Source organism: Orycteropus afer, unplaced genomic scaffold, assembly GCF_000298275.1.
Source record: "Orycteropus afer afer isolate SDZICR_OR568_19922 unplaced genomic scaffold, OryAfe1.0 scaffold00033, whole genome shotgun sequence".
NCBI lineage: Eukaryota > Metazoa > Chordata > Mammalia > Tubulidentata > Orycteropodidae > Orycteropus > Orycteropus afer.
The window spans coordinates 2984457-2997082 of record NW_006921620.1 but is presented as its reverse complement, the minus strand read 5'-3'; the positions used below and the strand labels follow the sequence as shown (position 1 = coordinate 2997082).

Genomic DNA, 12626 nt, shown 5'->3' with positions numbered 1-12626 from the left:
CACTGCTAATATAGTACACATTGCTAACAATAACTGTACTAAAAATAAAAATAATAGGCGGTAAGTGTGCTATAATAATTAATGTTCCTTTTGAAGTGTTAAATTGATATATAAAAACAATAGAGAACTTTCAATTATTTAGAAAAAAGATTGACAATTAATACAAACATTAATAAAGCAGATTAATTTCTCAAGAACATTATATCTTGGAAACAAAATTGTTAATAAAAATTTAAATAATAACACAAGGAAGAATTGTATTTTGTCATAATTCAAATCTTTGCAGAACTGCATTATGTGTTCATAATATTAAAATAAAAACCTTTAAAAGCTGTATTTAAATTTTCATTATTTATTTCTATAAATCTTTTAAGAAAGAGTCCTACAGGGGAATTTTTCACATCTTATGATTATGAATTAAAAGCAGAATATATTCCAAAATTTCATGAGGAAAAATGTCTAAATTATGTAAATAATATATATCAAAACCAAACAAAACCAAACTCACTGCTGATGAGTCAATTCTGCCTGATAGAGAGACCTTCCCTTGGGTTTCTGAGGCAGTATTATCTCTAAGAAAGTAGATTGCCCAGTCTTCCTTCAGAGGTATGGCTGGTGGGTTTTAACCACCAGCTTTCTGGTTAGCAGTCAAATGCCTTAGGCACTATGCCACCAGAGCTCCTAAATAACATATATACAATCATCTAAATATAATCTCTAATGAAAATATAATAAAATATTAAGACAAAGCTGTTAAGAGAAAAACAGGGTACCCCAAACACAATTTGTTCTTATCAGTCATACTTCATATTAAACACTTTACAAGAATGTTTTAAGAAGATAACTACTGTAGTTTTGAGGCCAAATATTAAAGTATTAAAAAATGATTATTTTCTAACAACAAAATTAATAAAAAAAACTTTTCTGCAGTTGAAGAATTCCTGAGGATTGCTTAAGCTATGATCTTAAATACAGTTTGTTCTAAACCAAAAAATCAAACCAAACGCACTGCTGAAGAGTTGCATCTGACTCAGAGCGACCCCTCCTTGGGTTTCCGAGGCGGTATCACTAAGGAAGTAGATGGCCCACCCTTCCTTCCGGGGAGTGGCTGGTGGGTTTGAACTGCCAGCCTTCTGGTTAGCAGTCAAATACCTTAGACACTACGCTACCAGAGCTCACAGTTTGTTCTAGTAAACAATTTATTGAAAAACTTTTTCCTCAATTGTTGTTTTTGTCATGTGCCATTGAGTCAGACCCGACTTATAGCTACCCCTCCTTGGGTTTCTGAGGCGGTATGACTATGGAAGAGATTACCCAACCTTCCTTCCAAGGAGTGGCTGGTGGGTTTGAACCGCCAGCCTTCTGGTTAGCAGTCAATTACTGGTACTCAAAAACGTACTATTTTTAAACATACCAGTTGCAAGTGAATGTATATTTGTTATTATAAATGTATAGTTCTTTTACTGTAATTTTAAAGTTTTAGACTCTGAATACTACTATTAGAAACAGTTAATTATAACAATCATTAACTTTTGGGTAAGTTGATTCTTGTACCTCAGATGTTCATTTTATATTGGTGCTATCTGGCTTTAGCCTTGTGCAAATATTTGGTCATTTGACATTCACCAAAATGTGTTATTTGGTACACAGCTAGTAATAAGGTATTCAGAAGCCCAACCCTATGCTTCTTGGTATAGAGAATCTAGTCTTAGCCTGGTTGAATATTTCTTCCTTAATAGTTTACGAAAATCTCAAGTTCAAAGTGGTATCAGATCTCTCTATTCTCCCTTTTTTTTTATATACTCCTTTTTTTTTATAGCATTTTAAATCTATTCTACACAACTCAATATTAAATTACCTACTATCTTGCACTGTTCGTTGTGTTCACCTTATTTTCTGAAGGAAAGGTCTTTCCTGAGTGTGGACATCATGCTTCTTCTGTATTGACTACAGTGCCTAGCATAGGGCTGGTCATTTGATATATATGTAAAAACCAAAAAACCAAACCCAATGCTACTGTGTCATTCTGCCTGATAGCAACTGTGGTAGTTAAGGTTGTGTGTCAACTTGGTTGGGCCTGGTTGAGTGGCTGGGCAGCTGGTGGTAGTTATTTCCTATGATGAGACTGGCAATCAGCTTCATGCGGGGATCTACCATAAGCAGCTGAGTAGCTGCTTTAGGGATGTGGTCTGCTTTCCACATATCAGAAGGAGCTTTGGGAATGTTTCTAGCTGATGGCATGCTTGAACCCTGCATGTAGCTGAGTCGTTGTTCAGCAGCCTGCCATGCTCTGCAGATCGTGGGACTTTCAATGGACTTGAATAAATGGCCTGTCGGGTGGTTTGGTAATATTAGGACTGTGCCTTATTACTTGTCGACCTTGGGTTTGTCAGCCTCAGCAGCCAGCAGCTGTCTGAGTGAAGAAAAGCCTGCAGCTTCAGTGGGCTGGGAGTGGGAGGCAAAGCTGAAGCCCAAGGTTGAGGGGCTGGCACTTTAAATTTGGACCTAAAGCCTTCAAACTGTAACAGAATAAACTTCTGTTTGTTCAAGCCATCCCATTTGTGGTGTATTTTCTGTCAGAGCAACAGTAGGTAAACAGCAACCTTATGGGACGGAGTAGAACTGCCCCATAGGGCTTCTAAAGCTATAAATCTTTATGAGAGAAGACTGCCTCAGTTTTCTCCCTTGGAGCAGTTGGTGGGTCTGAACTGCTGACTTTTGGTTAGCAGCCAAATGCCTTTACTACCGTGCCACCAGAGCTCTGCTAACATCTAAGATGTTACTGACTTAACCACCTTTGTGTCACTGATAAAAATATTTTCTTTTGTTTTTAATGTTAGGTTATCCCATAAATAAACTATCCAAAGCAAAATATAATAAGATGAGTTAATAAGAGGTTGAATTTAACAGAGGATAGAAATAATGTTGTTTAGCTATGGGGGAAAATGGAACATTATATTTAGATCTAAGACAATGAAGGTAAATCATTTAACTTTCTCCATGGCTTAGTTTATTCATAGATTCTAACGGCAATTACATACAGTCAAAGTAACAGAAAAGAAAAATTGTTACAGTTAACACTAACCTGAAAGTTCGGACAAGATTTTTAAGTTGTGTATGAACATCTCCTAATGTAATCTGAAGAGGCCCCAAAAATACAGGCAATCTGAAAATAAAAAATTACATTTCCTTTAACATATAAGTTAAATATATACCTTTTTTTGGGTCATGTCTAAGTCTGAATTTTCCATGGTAATAATGGCAAGAAACAGTTATAATTTTAAACAAAACATGAAGCTAGGTTACAACTGGTGAAAAGTTACAATGCAAAACCTTATATTCCTCTCTGTAGTCTATGTTACAGACTGGTAAGCACTGAAACACAAAAAATTACTTTGACTACTATCACCTCCACAGTTTTTCTTACCTCTTTACTTTCAGTACTAGAACAAGAGAATACAAGGTCAAAGCAACTGGCCCAAATGGTCCAAGGTGGTTATGTGAAAATTGGCACCTTTCTAAAGAGCAACTTGACAACATATACTAAGATTTTAAAAGTGACGGATATTCTTCAACCACACAGTTTTATCATGAAAAAAATTTACCCTAAGAAAATAATCATATAAACATAAAAAACAAAATGATAGATCGCCCAATCTTCCTTCCGAGGAGTGGCTGGTGGGTTTGAACTGCCAGCCTTCTGGTCAGCAGTCAAATGCCTTAAGCACCACCAGAGCTCCCAGAAATAATTTTAAAATTACAAACAAATGTCCATAACAGAATATAATAAAACATTAAAAAAAATTATGTAAATCTGTATTCTTTCAATGTGGAAAGAGTTACAATAAATGTTAAGTGAAAAATGCATATAGAGTACTGACTCATTTTTATTAAAACATACCTATTAGCATAGTGCCTAAGGCACTTGACTGCTAACCAGAAGGCTGGAGGTTCAAATCCACCAGCCATTGCTTGGAAGGAAGATGGGGCAATCTACTTCCGTAGTGATGCTGCCTCGGAAACCCAAGGTGGGGTAGCTATGAGTTGGTCTGATTCAACGGCACATAATAACATTTTATCATGCTATTGTATATGATACATATTATACAGCAAATGTATTTCTTTTCTTCTAGGTTTTTCCTATAACACAGTGAATCAAAGGGAATGAGCATACTTACATTATATATATATATATATATATATATATATATATATATATATATAATCAATAATTTGGTCTTCTGCCAGTGTTCCTTTCGGTATGCTATTGTAGCCAAAACCCAAAAGGAACACAATTTCTTCAATGACATGCATATGACTTTGTAAATTGCTTAAATTTAAAACTGGATACTCTCAGTAGCTAAAAAAGTCTAGAGACCTATCTCCACATAAATCCCTATGTATTGATAATCCATTCCAACTTTTTAAAACTAAAGTAAAAGGTTGATATCTTCTTGTTCTATGAATCAGACAGATGACTTACCCTGTTTTCTAAGCCAATTCTTAACAGAAATAACCTTGTAAGTATGAAGACGAGATAAAAGGCAAGACTGGTACAGATTTATTACATATGAAGCCATTCACTTACACTTCATAGATATTTAAATATTTATTCTAAATGTAAGTATTAGAGGAGTAAGTTTTTCCTATTAACTCATCTTTTATAACAGATCAAAACAAGATACAAAGGCAATCAAAAATAATTTCAAGTTTTGCTTTGAAATATGTATTTTAAAGTAAAATAATCATGCCTCTCATTATATCACAGGTAATGCTCATATTTGGGTTGCTCAAAATATGTGTTTTTCTTATTTTCAAACTGCTATAAAATTAAGATTTCCCCATATGCACAACTTAAACAACAACTAAAAACACCTCCCCATCTTTTGTTAGAAAAGAGAGAAAATGCAAGTTGAAAAGTTCAAGACAGCCCTCAGACCTCTGGGAAAAAAAAAAAGATTTTCATGTACTTTTTGAAAGAGAAACCAAAATAGTAATTTTAAAATGTCATTTATGACTGGGCTAATTACAAGAACAATAGTTTCCACCACAGGAAAGCGAAAAGCTAAAATGAAAAGCTGAGCTGAACAAAAGCTGAGGTTGCTGAATGTTAAATGGTTCTGAGTGTGTATGCAGAGTGAGTTAACAGACCGTTATAACTTTATAAAGTCACATTCAAATGTCCAACTGATTTACGCATTTACCACAAATCAGTATTTAAATGAGGCTAGCTTTGACATTTTCCCTAACTTCACTGGATTAAGTGGGAGTAAAGTAGTTTGGCTGTGTACTTCCATAATCTCAACCTTCCTATTTATTTTGTACCTCTTCCTTTCAATATTGCCTTAATGGGATATTTTAAAAATACAAATTCCCAAGTGAAAAAATTCAATGTGAACTGTCCACATTAGTTTTCAAAATGTTCAAAATTAAAAAAATAAAAAAATAAAAAAACAAAAAAACAAAAAAAAAATGTTCAAAATTAAAGGATAATACATACAAATTATGAACTCAAAATATCAAGTTAATTAAAAATATTACAAAACTGGAATGATAATTACATACTTACATTTTACTCAATTTTTCAAGTACGATGCGTTTTCTAATCTGGTTCTGAGAACTTGAATCAATCAGTGGAAAGGTAGGATCATGCTGAATCAGAGTTTTAAACAAAACAGAATCAAAATTTTATATTCTTTTTCTGGTAAGTAACAACAATTGACATTAAAACTTAATTTTTTTCAGTGCCACAGTTGTCAACTTTTGGGTTTTATTGATAATTGTGGCACTGTAGAAAAATAACTAGATTTAAAAATGACAAGATTAGAGTATCAACTCAGCCATAGGCTGTTGTGAACTTAATTGCCCAGTCTGCCTTCTGAGGAGTGGCTGGTGAATTTGAACTGCCAGCCTTCTGGTTAGCAGTCAAAGGCCTTAGGCACTACCCCAAGTGAAAAACAGTGGCCTGAGATCCTAGATAAATTATTGCAGAGAAAGTGCTGACCAATTACAGATGAAGCAACTGAGATACTGAGAACCTGAGCACAGTTTTTTTAAATAAAAATTAAAAATTGAGGAAATGCCTAGGAGGGAGTACTGGAAACATCCTCCCACCCCAGCCCCACTCCCAGGCTTGAGATGAGGACATAGAAGGACCACACTCTATGTAAGAAAGGAAAGGAAATAGACTGGCTCTTACAGGGACTAAGGAGCTCTAGAGAGACACTGTGGTTAAAAAAAAGCATTAAGCTGCTAACCAAAGGTCAGCCATTGAAACCTACTTGCTGCTCCACAGGAGAAAGATGAGGCAACCTGCTTCCATAAAGATTTACAACCTTGAAAACCCTGTAGAGCAGTTCTATCTACTCTGCCCTACTGAGTTGGAACTGAATCAACAGCAGTGGGTTTTACAGGGATTAAGGTCTTGAATTGCTACAAATTCATTGGCCAGAAGCAAATATAAACCCACTCTAGAAGAAGACATCATCACCCCAAGTCCCAAGTTATCGTTGTAATTTTTTTATATACAATTTTGGGCACATAGTAAGACAATATGACCAAAATCCAAAACATTCACTCAGAGAAATTAATCTCCAGGGAATCCAGGTAATGAAGTTATCAGCTTTGTTTAAAATGACTCCTTTTCATGACAAATTACTTCATTTTCCAGACAGCACACCACATCAACTAAAAATAGGTAAAAGAATTACTAAGAAAAGTATGCAGAGTGAGTTAACAGACTGTTATAACTTTATAAAGTCACATTCAAATGTGACTTTTAAATCTCAGTTGCATAAATTCAGTCTTTACATTTAATTACTAGTTACTATCAATTTTATGTCAGACACTAATAAATGCTTTACATAAATCATCTTTAAAACTCATAATACGAAAGGGAAATCATTAATAATTCCATTTACAGCTAAGCAAACAGACTCAAGACTTTTCGTACAGACAGGAAGTGACAGCAGAGATTCAAACCTAAGTCTATCTGACTGTGCTCTTTCCAGTCTCTCCTTTACCTATTACTTTCCAGTAAGTTTCGTTTACTGTATTATTTTCATCTACAATATTTCACATGGGCATGTTTCCCAAATATTATCCAGATGAGTATTTTACTATTCAATAAATAAGTCTATTCTGTATACAATCCCATTGTGGGAGAGGGGAAGATAGACATACACTGCAGGTAGAAATTTAAAAGAATACATACCAAAAAAGAATAGGCAAGCCTTTTCACAAAACTGATTTAATATATGAAAAACTAAATTTTAAAGAAAATCTTGCCTCATCGTTCTAGGCTATTTCCACATTAGAGAAAAATGTTACACCTTTTAGAAAATTTACCAGGGGCAAACATCAATTTATTTGGAAAATAGTAATGCCAATACTGGAGGCAGACTTTTAAACCAAAAGACAGAATGACGAAAAAGCTGTCTGAAAATTTAAAAATGATTTCTTCAATGTTCTGCCTGCTCCAAGATTTGCCAGGGTGATTTTTCCATGCATTAGCAGCATGGAAAAACATGTCATTAGGACATACCTCTTCTGAGTCTTGTGCTTTGGTCGATTCTTCATTCAAAACATATTGTCCTCTAAAAAACTCCCTGATCCTTATATTTAATGTTTCAGTTTCTTTTTTCAAGTTCTCATAACTTGGCAATAGTTTAATGGCTGTATCTGAACCCATAAAAGGCAAAGCCTCATCCAAGCTGTTCTGAGAGTCCCTTAAGGCAAGTGAATGACTGACTGGGTCAGAGGTTAAGTCATCTTCATCAAGCTCTTCTGCTTCAACTAAAGAAGCTGAAGGGGGTTTCAGACACATAGAAGCATAATTCTGACCATATAAAAACTTCAAAGTTTCTTCTGTCTTCCACTCAATTAAAGTCTCCTTCAGGACTTTAAGTAAGTTTGCCTTTGCAACTTCAGGACAAACTTGCACTGAACTGGAGGCCAACTTAGAAACTTGGTTTGATTTGGCAAATTTCTTCTTAAAATGTTCTGCACTTTTCTTACTTATGCCTACTAGAGTTATTTCTGATGTAATGTATTTATTTTCAGAATTTTCTGAAGCTTCTAATTTTTCTTGTAAAGAACTATCTGAAGCAATCTGAGTGTTTACATTCTGTGAAGGAAGTACACAAGCAGCAGCTTTCTCCTGACTGTCTAATCTGCAACTGTCTAACTGCTCAGTGACATCTACTACTGCATCTTCTTTGTCTTTGTGTTTGGAGTTAACTTTGTGACCAGCTTTCTTTTTCATTATGCTTTTTTGGTGCAGCTGTGGCCTTATACCCGTTGCATTTGGTTTGTTTCCTGGAAGAATGGAGGAAACAAAGTCTTGCTCGTTATCACTGCTACTATCACTATGAGTGCTAGAAGAACTAGATTCATAGTGTTTTTCAGAATGACCAGGATTGTCAATATCTGATGTTTTAATGGCCTGAATGCATAACTGTACTTCTTCTCCAGAATGGCCACTGTAGAAGGAAAAATAAACAAATTAACTATAACAGGAAAGCAAAGTGTCCCACAGTACTTACAGTTTGTAACTTTCAAGGTAAACATTTTTATCCCCTAGGCAAAGCCTTGTTAATAGGCTTTGATATACAGATTTCAAAAGAAGACTATAATATCTCTACAATGAGTACATATTTGATATAGACCTCCTTTCATCATCTTATCTTTTTTTCCAACTATTTAAAATTTGTTAAAAGAGTACAGCAAAAAGAGGCATTTGATAATTCCATCCTGTTGAATTATTTTGATTTTTGCTTATTCCTTTTCTATAACTGTTTATTTAATCTTTTAAAAATATTTTTCTTTTGAAAATGTCATTACTGGTTTCTCCAAATAGATCCATATTACAAGAACCCTGTTTAGAAAGATAAGAAAATGAAAAGGGATGGGTAAATATTTTCCAATTTTCACTAACAATCATACACAAGATTTCATAGATAGAACAAAAAACATAAAGTTTTTCAATTAAAGCTGGCAAATTGTGAAAGACTTAAATTTAAAACCCAGAGTTATAATAGAAAGCTAACAATAAAAGACAACTACTTTCCTTTGAACTATGTTCCCTCCATTTTCTGGTTAGGTTTGAAAGAGATTAAGAATTCAGAGAAGGGCTATGTATGCACAGGGACGTAGCTCAGGGGGCAGGAGTGTATGGAAGGATGGACACAGGGAAGAGGTAATTATCAGGAGGAAGTGGGAGGGGAGCTGTTGCATTGTGGTAAATTGTAGTCAATGTCATGAGGCAGTGTATGTGAACTGCTGTGTGGAAAGTGAATTTGCTCAGTAAACTTTCACCCAAATCACAATTTAAAAAAATAAATGAATTAAAAAAAAATTAAGAAAAAGTGAGGGCACAAAGTAGCTGTGCCAATAAAACTCGAGACAAACAAGGATAAGTGAGCAGCTGCTCGCAGACAAACCCACATTCAAATAAAAGATCAGAATGAGAAGCATTCTGGGTCAAGAAGCATGCTGGGGAGACAATATAAAAGAAATGAAAAATGAACAAACAAGTAAACAGACAACAAAAAAACAAAGCTGAAAACGAGGTTGTGGATGTGAATGGAGAAAGGGTGATAAGTCTGTTCAGTATTAAATATCCTTTTAAAGTTAGAATCTAGCCTATACAGCCATGGGACTGACTCTTAAATCAGACAGGACAAAAACCAAACCAAACTCACTGCTGTTGAGTCGGATACGACTCATAGCAACCCTTCCGTGGGTTTCTGAGGCAGTATCACTATGGAAGTAGATTGCCCAACCTTCCTTCCGAGGAGTGGCTGGTGGATTTGAACCGCCAGCCTTCTGGTTAGCAGTCAAATGCCTTAGGCACGAAGCAAGTATAATTTCATTAAAATTATAACAATTCAACTCTCATGTACTTCATACTTTCTCTTGGAGGTGGAATTTTAAGGCAATTATATTTTCCCATATTATTTTGAAACTACACAGATATGCATAAATAAATAAAACACAATTCCATGTAATAAAGGTAGTGATTAATAACCAGGGAATTTTATCCTGGGAGTGAAAAGATATTTTTTTGAGAGAAGCTATAGCTGGGCAATCAAAACAATGAGAAGAGAGTTTTCAGGTGGTGAGGGGTGGGAAGGAATCACAACTTGGAATTTCTATTAATGTTTTGCTGTAGTCGCTCTTTCAAATAATTACATAACCAATACATTAATGTCTTGAAATTCTACAAAATAGGATGTAAAAACCTTTCAACAAATGTAATTGCTGTATTCTAGTTGACAAAGAACCACAGTATCTCAGATGGAAGCTGTGTTTGTGTCATATTTCAACAGGTTCAATTAGACTTTCTCAGTAAGAGCAGCTGTACAATAAATCATACAAACCAAACACATCATCTTACCATCACAAAAGAAAAAGCTAAACAGGCCAAATATTTCTTTGTGTGGATTAGAATGGGATACTTACATAATGTATCAGCACAGGAAGTCCAAGAGCTCCTATCACCTGGTTTATTCCTAATGTTTCTACTAATACGACTATATAGAAGGTAAGTGATATTGATTCAACCATACCTTTGTCCTTCCTGTAGCAGCTGAAAATCAGGATGCCTGTGACAAAAACACAGGAACAGAAGATTGAAGGCAGAGATATAGCAACTGAGATGGCAAACACTTCCAGTATTTACTAGAACTACACTGGATACAAGATAACACTAAAAGACAATAGTTCGCATCAAGTTTTATTTATGAAAAAAATTTAAGGACAAAGCGTACAGTGAAACTCACCAACAAGAAGCTTTGATTTGTCTTCTTTAATTCAAACATTACTCATATTTCAGGACTAAGTTCAGATTCCACTAGACAAAGTTTTTCCTGACTGACCTGTACTAAAGTTATCACTCCCTTCTCTAAGTTCCACAGCCATCATTCTACACTAATAAATATTAGTTATGTATACGTATACCTCTACGGAGTATTACTAAAACTTATCTAAATGTTTTACTTTTCATATATGTAAGTCTAGTTTCTCAACTGGACCACAAATTCCTTAATGGCAGAGATTGTTTCATAACTCTTGTCTATTTCCCTTACATTGTCAGTAAGACATTTTACCTTAATCTCTGAGAAAAGTTATATTGTAGTATAAATTTGAACCATGTATATCAGTAATTTAATTTAACTCTAAATCGAAACCAAAACCAAATTCATTGCTGTCAAGTCAGATCCAAATCATAGCGACCACTCCTTGGGTTTCCTAGGTGGTATCACTACGGAAGTAGGTTGCCCAGAGTGGGTGGTGAGTTTCAATCACTAGCCTTCCGGTTAGCAGTCAAATGCCTTAGGCACTTCGCCACCAGAGCTCCTAATTTAACTGTAGGAAGGAATTTTCTACACAATACCAAAAATCACATTTCATTGGGCATCATGGATGCAAAAGAGGGGGGAAAATAAGCCAAATATAAAGAGGAGCAAACATAAAAGCAAATGAATCCAACAGGACAGGAAAAAATGTAAAATTCTTCCAAAATGACTTAGAAAAAGCATTCCTAAAGATAGGAAAAAGATTAACAGAAATAAATATAAGGAACTAGGTGTACACAAAAGAGAAGTTAAGACAATGAGGATAAATCCCAATTAAAGGGCAAAACAGTCAAGATAAATAGTGCAATAAAGCCAGAATTCATTTGAGTTATGAAATTTAAAGACTGCCAGTCAAAATATGTCAGAGTCCTGAGTAATTTTCTGTATAATTAAATATCACAGCATTAATTACACAATCATCATCTTGCTAATCCATTCATCTTTGTTCAGCCCCCCCAGTTTAGGAGACAAAGCAGGAAACATTCTCTCTTGCCAATCTTCCCCTTTGTTATGGGAGGCACGGTAAAACCATCAAGGTATTCTTGCCCATTAAACTCTTAATGAAACCTCAGAATTCTTCTCAGTATCACACATCAGGAGATACGACCAACATACAGGATGAAACCAGTATTTGCCATTCCTCCATTCCTGCTATAGAGATACCTCTGACCCAAAATAAAAAATGCAAAAGGCAAACACAAAATAAGTCAACTAGCAGTGTATTTTCTTCAAGCAGAAATTTAATCTATTTTTTCTTCTTCCTTACCGCTAGTCCTTAACCCCTTAGTCAATCCAGGCATATGCTTTCCCAAATATCCAAATTATCCAGTTTACTTTCTTTCCACTTACTAACATTCCAGTAACTGAAGTTACCTTGATTTGGTGTGGTTCAAAGAAAACAAATGACACTGCTTGGATGGCAACTCGCACAGTGACTAAGGCATTTGACTGCTAACAGAAAGATTGGCAGTCCAAACCACCAGCCACTCCACAGAAGGAAGATGGGGCAATCTACTTCTGTAAAGATTTATTGCCTCAGAAACCCTATGTGGGTCGCTATGAGTTGGAATTGACTTGATGGCAGTGGGTTTTTTTTTTTTTTTTTTTTTTGTTATCCCAGGGGATAGTTATAACTCCCATTAAAAGCTTTTTTGGCCTAAATAATACGCCAACATTTACAATTTTTTTTTTTGTTGTTGTTATGTGCCGTCGAGTCAAACCTGACTCATAGCGACCCCTCCTTGGGTTTCTGAGGCAGTATCACTATGG

The 12626-nt window shown here is 35.1% G+C and overlaps 1 protein-coding gene across 1 annotated transcript in view; it reads right to left on the bottom strand.

Moving 5' to 3' along the window:
* RPAP2 (RNA polymerase II associated protein 2) overlaps positions 1-12626 on the bottom strand; it is a 189048-nt gene that overhangs the window by 75800 nt on the left and 100622 nt on the right. The window contains exons 7-10 of the mRNA XM_042780301.1: positions 10569-10604; positions 7544-8480; positions 5570-5652; positions 3086-3166 (exon numbers count right to left, since the gene is read on the bottom strand). Of these exons, the coding sequence (XP_042636235.1) occupies positions 3086-3166; positions 5570-5652; positions 7544-8480; positions 10569-10604 (1137 nt within the window). The remainder of the gene's footprint in view (positions 1-3085; positions 3167-5569; positions 5653-7543; positions 8481-10568; positions 10605-12626) is intronic.